At 34.3% G+C, this 7,500-nt stretch overlaps 1 protein-coding gene across 1 annotated transcript in view; it reads left to right on the top strand.

Annotated features, from left to right (window-relative positions):
- The first annotated feature begins 3,222 nt into the window (after positions 1–3,222).
- LOC137649523 (low molecular weight phosphotyrosine protein phosphatase-like) overlaps positions 3,223–7,500 on the top strand; it is an 18,276-nt gene continuing 13,998 nt past the window's right edge. The window contains exons 1-2 of the mRNA XM_068382508.1: positions 3,223–3,286; positions 7,199–7,383. Coding sequence (XP_068238609.1) covers positions 3,223–3,286; positions 7,199–7,383 — 249 coding nt within the window. The remainder of the gene's footprint in view (positions 3,287–7,198; positions 7,384–7,500) is intronic.

The following is a 7,500-nucleotide window of genomic DNA, read 5'->3' as shown; positions in this document are numbered from 1 at the left end:
AATATACTTATGACGAAATTTATGATGATAATCATGTTGATGATGATCATTATTGATAAAGATACTCTGCAAGAGCGTAAGCAAGTAATTTGAATAGGATTATAAGCTTTCTAATGAAAGAATTGACATAAAGATATAAATGTATAGATCAAATAAGGAAGGGTAATTGACTATCATAATGGAGTGCTTGATTGTCATACATACATGAATGTTAACTCTGGCAAATTATGTATATCTACAACCACCATCATTTCAACATTTTCAGTAAGCAATGAATGTTTTATCTGCATGTGTTAAGAAACCCGCATGAATGATTATATTTTCCCATTATTATGAATAGAATTAACCTTTATTACGGACGAAGTTCTCCTTTCACTTAAAGTCTTCGAAAAAGGGTCACAAGGAGAAAGGCGTTTATTAACATTGTGTAGTACTTTAAATACCTTCCTTCTTTCTTTCCATACTTTTATATTCTTATTCTGATTCCTTTTTTATCGAGCACAATAACCTGTAAAGGGCAGGATTCCATTCGTTCCAGAGGCTCATACCTCCAGCACTTCTGACATGACATTAGGGGACCAGAAGTAATTTGGTTTGTGAGAACACGGTGGCACACTGGAATAGAAACGGAAAATCACTTTTTTTTTTTCTTTTTTCGCGCAGTAACAAGGGATTATTTGAGTTTTTCCCCTCAAGTGAGATTCTTTACGATGTTGGTATGAACTATATGAGAATGTTATACTTTCTGCAATTTTCTGTTACATTGGCTAAATTCTCTTGTTTAAGTTTTTTCATATGTATTTTAGTTCCAATGAATGAAATAGTCCTAAGTAAAACGTAAATAAGGCAAACTTGCCTATATTGAAAAATGTATTGTTCAATAGATAATGTACAGCCGAATGCTGAACTGTACTGATACCACCCGTCTTACTTTGAACATGTTTATAGTGAATTTATCTAATCCATATATTATCAAATACACAAACATATATATATATATATATATATAGATATATATATATAGATATATATATATATATATATATGTATGTATATATATATATGTATTTATATACATACATATATATATATATATATATACATACATACATACACACATACACACGCATTCATATACTGTATATATATATATATATATATACACTCACAAACACACGCATTCATGTATATATATATATATATTTATATATGTATATATATAAATATTTATATATATATATATATATATATATATCTATATATATATATATATATATAAACACACATATGGATGAAAATAAAGACAATCTCTTGCTAGAATAGGAAGAAATTTCTACCACATACTAGGATCGAACCCTAGTCTCTTCAAATAAAAGGCAGGGCTGCCCTCTTTTAGAGGCACTGAGATAAGTAGGAAGTCTACCTAGTGAGACATCAGTCTTCCATACTAGCGAGTTTTGTCCGACTTCCCGACTCACCGGGTGACCTAATTGATAGCTTTTAATTAGAATTGCCCTTAATGAGATTGTGGTCTCACGAGACAAATCCTGAAATGCAGTTAGCATTTAGGTTTCGACTTCCTTTAATGCCTCTGGTGGCATGATTCATAGGAAGTCTGCCTTTTATTTGAAGAGACTAGGGTTTGATCCCAGTTTGAGGTAGAAATTTATTTCTATCTGAGCACGATGTTGTGTTGGTTTTCATCCATGTGTATATATATATATATATATACTGTATACATATATATACATATATATATATATATATATATATATTTATGTATATACAAATATATATACATACATATATATATATATATATATATGTATATGTATACATATATATGCGTATATATATGTATATATATACAGAGAGAGAGAGAGAGAGAGAGAGAGAGAGAGAGAGAGAGAGAGAATGTGTAAGTACACAAAACAATTTTAAGCAACTCATCTTGAAACAAGGAGTTACAAGTTCTCGCTTCAACAGAAAAAAAAATGAACTACACCGTAATGACACCGTACCCTTTACCCATCAGGGTCCTGGTGCCTTATTTGGAATAGCCCGACCTAGACCATATGATGAACCACGAGATGTTTGCAATTTGCCTGACTGATAAGATACCAGATCTGTTATATTCTAGATGAAATGGAATGAAGTAGTATATTTCCCGGAGGGAGACGGTCGTTATGCGTTTTAAAACTGTAGGAATTAGATTATAGTTTTTAAATAGAGCTGTTTTATGTCAGTTTTTATCCATACGTATCCTTTTCCGATTTATTTACATTGGTCTTAATATATATTTCTTTGTCCAGGTTTTTTTTTTTTTTATAGATGATGGTTTTGAATTATAGCGGCACAACATTGGCCTTTTTTATTCTAAATCTTATCTCACATTACGTATATTTTCTAAAATATTTATAAACATAAGGTATAGTACACACACAGACACAAAAAACATACCCACACACATACACGCACACATTTATATATATATATATATATATATACACACATATATATATATATATATATATATATTGTTATATATATGTAAATATATATATATATATATATATATATATAAAATATTAATCCGAATTTCGACCCAACAGAAATTTTTAGCAGTCGTATTACCATCTTCAGTTGAACGGGTTTTGCCGAATATTGAGCAACTTGTGGTCCATCCGAGGGGACAACTGATAATTGTATGAACCATTTAGTCCTGGAAACCAGTCTATCGAAACAACCGACTGTCGGACGAATGACCTTGAAAATATACAAGAGAGTCCGGGGATGTCCCTAATTTTTTTTCCGGGGGGAAGGTGGGGGCGGGGCACATTTTTAAGGTTCCTCTGCAACAACGGGATGCTTATGAAGAGGGGCAGCAGGTGACGTCTGCATGCACGCTTAGAGACGTAGCCTGGTTCCTCCCCAAAAGATGAAACCCTGAATTTTTATTTTTTGTAGGGTGTGGCCTGCTTGAATTCTGGGGTGTGGTGCTTGATTTTGTGCTTGGGCGTGTAGACCACTGGGCAGGGAAAGCGGGCATACCACACTGATGGCCGGGTATGGGAAGGGGAGGGGCATTGAAGGCAAGCCTCTTCTTAGAGCCTCTTCCTCTTCCTCTGTCTTATTTTTTCATCGAAGTTTTGTGGGTCTTTTTGTTATTTGTGTTTTAAATGTGCTTCGAATGACCGCTATAAAGTTTGCTCATCTCATGGGATGAGACGTCAACTCTGTCCTTGGGTAGAAGATGGCTTGAAGGTCATGCTTGAGGATGAGGCAGGTACAGGCTTCTTCTTCATCTTCTTCTCATTTGGTTTTGGTCCTGTTTGCCTTTTATATCTTAATGGGCCTGTGATAATCTCTCTCCAGTAGAAGTATAGTTTCAAGGATGAGAGGGAAGGATGTGGAAAAAACACTGATATGGACTAAGAAGTGGTTGATGGATTAGTGGGTTTTCGTATAATTGCTGCACAAAAATATACAATATTCATAAACACAGTAAATGTATTTTGATTCAAATGGATGCTTATTACCATAGATGGTTTTAGATGGATTAATTTTGCTCTCTAACTAGTTTGTTTTAATTCATAATGTATCTAGTTCAGTGAGGCACTTGACAAAAAGAGATGAAGGTAGTCTTCAGTACTTTTGTTAATAGAGCGATGAATGATAAAAAATTACTATATGTCTTTTAAGAATTAATGAACATGTGATTTTGTTTGTATCTATCTATCCATTTAACTATCTATCTCTCTCTCTCTCTCCATTTGAGTGAATATACAGTATCAACACACGCATATATATATATATATATATGTATATATATATATATATATACCAGTATGCATATATGCATGTATATATATATATATATATGCAAGTATTGCGAAACACATCTAATTTGGAATTCAAATCTTCTCTGCCTGGGAGTAAGTTACCCTTGTATATTTATTTCTACCTAGACTAGAAATCGAACGGGAGACCTGAACAAGTAGGCTATCAAGTGAGTCATAAGTTTATTTCCACCCTGCAGTAAAAAGAGTTTTGCTCTCGAATTCAGGTATCAACGTAATTCGATGCAATAGCTGATTTTTAAGCTTGTAACACGTTACAAATTTTGATATTTCAGTCGCAAACACACTTGACTTTCCTATTTTGAATTATTTCAAGGTATGAAATCGAAATAATTTAATAGCAAAACTATTACATGAGCTGCTATCCTTTAGCCTCCGGGTCAGTACATTTGCAAGCACGGGACAGTGATTTTAAGCTGGTTACTGGGGAAGACACTGCTGTGTTTGGGCACCACATTGGGACGTTGGGCTTGCCAAGCTGACGTTCTGGTGAGAATCTATCCATATGATACTGGAACTGAAACCAGACACCTTTACTTTTACTTTTATTCCATGATCCCAAATCATTAGCCTATGAATAATATTTTTTTGTCTACTTAAATCTAAATTCAAGCCTTCTTTTTCTTTCTCACTTTCCATACTCTAGTATATCGATTTGATATATTTTGTTTCTATTTACAATTCTACTGTAACTTTTCGATACATGCAAACATGTACTCAACCACACTCCCACACAGAGGCACTTGGGCACAATATATATATATATATATATATATATGTATATGTATAATATATACATATATATACACACACACACACACACATATATATATATATATATATATGTGTGTGTGTGTATGTGTGTTAATTTTGTATGTTTTATTATTATTATTATTATTATTATTATTATTATTATTATTATTATTATTATTATTATATATATATATATATATATATATCATTACTACAACCGTATTTTTAGGTATCTTGAATGAAATCTAAGAAAGGATCATGAATAGAATAGTTATTTAATAGATACTAACTATAAACACCCCCATTACCAACATTATTACCTTTCAAATAAACCTAAAAATGTAAAATAAGAATTATGTTTTATGCAAAGATTATAACAGCCATCATTATGGTTACCAAAGTCAACAATTTTAAACATTATATAACTAGCATTTGGCCGTTTAATTTCCATATTTTTTTTCATATAGGGTATTACAACCATAAAAAAATAAGCAAAATATAATAAAAAGAGTTTACTAATCTCTGGCATAACCAGATGCAAAATGGCGGCTTAAAATAATCATAAAAAATTGCTTGTAGGTAAAAATAGAATGAATGGCCAACAAATCACGGATAATTGGCATAGCTGGTACAAAATGAGTTGCTATTTACAGGGAAGAATTTCGTTCTACGCTCGAAACTTTATGAAAAAAATCCCCAATATTGCACGTATTTTTCAAAGGTTTATTCACCGTTTTGGAAGCACGGTTTTGTAAATTGTGATTATCTGTTTATGCTCGCAGGAATTAAAGGTTTTGTAATATAGTGAAGTAATTGCAATGGTGTTTTCTTACCGTGAAAAATGCATTGGTACCCCTGTAACTCAAATAGCTGACTTCCTCTTATATCTGAGGAAAGAACGATCTCTTTCAGCTCCCACTATCAAGGGTTACAGAAGCATGTTGGCATCAGTTTTCCGTCACAGAGGCTTAGATCTTTCCAACATAAAGATCTACAGGACCTCCTTAAGTCTTTTGAGACCACGAAGGAGCGTCGTTTGGTTACACCTGGTTGGAATTTAGACGTGGTACTAAGATTCCTTATGTCAGACAGGTTCGAAACGCTACAATCAGCCTCCCTGAAAGATCTCACCTTAAAGACACTTTTCCTGGTATGCTTAGCCACAGCTAAAAGAGTCAGTGAGATTCATGCCTTCAGCAAGAACATCGGATTCTCATCCGAAACGGCTACATGTTCTACAACTTGGTTTTCTAGCCAAAAACGAGCTGCCTTCTCGGCCTTGGCCAATATCGTTCGATATTCCAAACTTTTCGTATGGTTGGAAATGAACTAAAAAGAGTCTTATGTCCTGTAAGAGCTCTTAAGTTCTATTTAAAACGAATTAAACCTTTACGAGGCCCGTCTGAAGCTTTATGGTGTTCAGTTAAGAAACCATCTTTGCCTATGTCAAAGAATGCTTTATCCTATTTTATCAGACTGTTAATACGAGAAGCTCATTCCCATCTGAATGAGGAAGACCAAGCTTTGCTGAAGGTAAGGACACACGAAGTAGAGCTGTCGCAACTTCCGTGGCCTTTAAACAAAATAGATCTCTGCAAAGTATAAACGACGCAACCTATTGGAAAAGCAAGTCAGTGTTCGCGTCTTTTTATCTAAGAATGTCCAGTCTCTTTACGAGAACTGCTACACTCTGGGACCATTCGTAGCAACGAGTGCAGTAGTGGGTGAGGGCTCAACCACTACAATTCCCTAATTCCATAACCTTTTTAATCTTTCTCTTGAAATGTTTTTATTGTTGTTTTTGGGTTGTCCGGAAGGCTAAGAAGCCTTTCGCATCCTACTTGATTTGGCGGGTGGTCAAAGTCATTTCTTGAGAAGCGCCTAGATTAGAGGTTTTGATGAGGTCCTGTTGTATGGGTTGCAACCCTTGATACTTCAGATCCTAGGGGTCGCTCAGCATCCTAAGAGGATCGCGAGGCTCCGTAAGGAAGACGTACTTAAAAAGGCAGAGTAATTGTTCAAGTCGACTTCCTTACCAGGTACTTATTTATTTTATGTTTGTTATTTTGAATAACTGCTAAAATGAAATACAAAATACTTAGCTCATAATAATGTAAACAAGTAATGCTGGTCTCTACCCACCCCCCCTGGGTGTGAATCAGCTGATATAATCACCGGCTAAGTTTAATATTGAAAAATGTTATTTTTATTACTAAAATAAATTTTTGAATATACTTACCCGGTGATTATATATTAAAGGACCCTCCCTTCCTCCCCAATAGAGACCCAGTGGACCGAGGAGAAAATTGGTTCTGTGTTTACATGGAGTACTAAGTACCTGCTCGACAGATGGCGCTGTTGATGTACACCCCCTACCTGGGTAGCGATCGCTGGCGTATTTTGAACGTAGAGTTTTTCTGTCGGGCAGCAGAGCTGCAGCTGATATAATCACCGGGTAAGTATATTCAAAAATTTATTTTAGTAATAAAAATAACATTTTAATAGGACATGATAGAAAATTTACAGTACATGACAGTATAGTAAACCATAGAATCATTTTGATATATCTGTTTACTTTTATACAGGAAACATATGTCGGTCCCCCACAGCTGAAGCAGTATTCAACTATGTATTGAAAGAACGAGGGCTAGAAGGATGGGAAGTGGATTCTGGAGCTATTGGTTCTTGGCACGTAGGTCTAGGACCTGACAGGCGTGCTGTCAATGTCATGAAGCGACATAATGTCCCAATGAGTCACAAAGCAAGACAGGCAAGTGAAACCTCTTTATCTTACTTTACAAAAATTTTTTTTAGTAATGGGTGAGTTTTACAAGATTTTAACAATTTTGTAACCTCATTTATTTTGGATTATGCTGTTTTTATGTTC

The sequence above is a fragment of the Palaemon carinicauda genome, chromosome 11 (genome assembly GCF_036898095.1).
Source record: "Palaemon carinicauda isolate YSFRI2023 chromosome 11, ASM3689809v2, whole genome shotgun sequence".
Classification (NCBI taxonomy): Eukaryota; Metazoa; Arthropoda; class Malacostraca; order Decapoda; family Palaemonidae; genus Palaemon; species Palaemon carinicauda.
The sequence above is the reverse complement of the archived record's forward strand: the minus strand, read 5'-3'. Positions and strand labels throughout refer to the sequence as shown.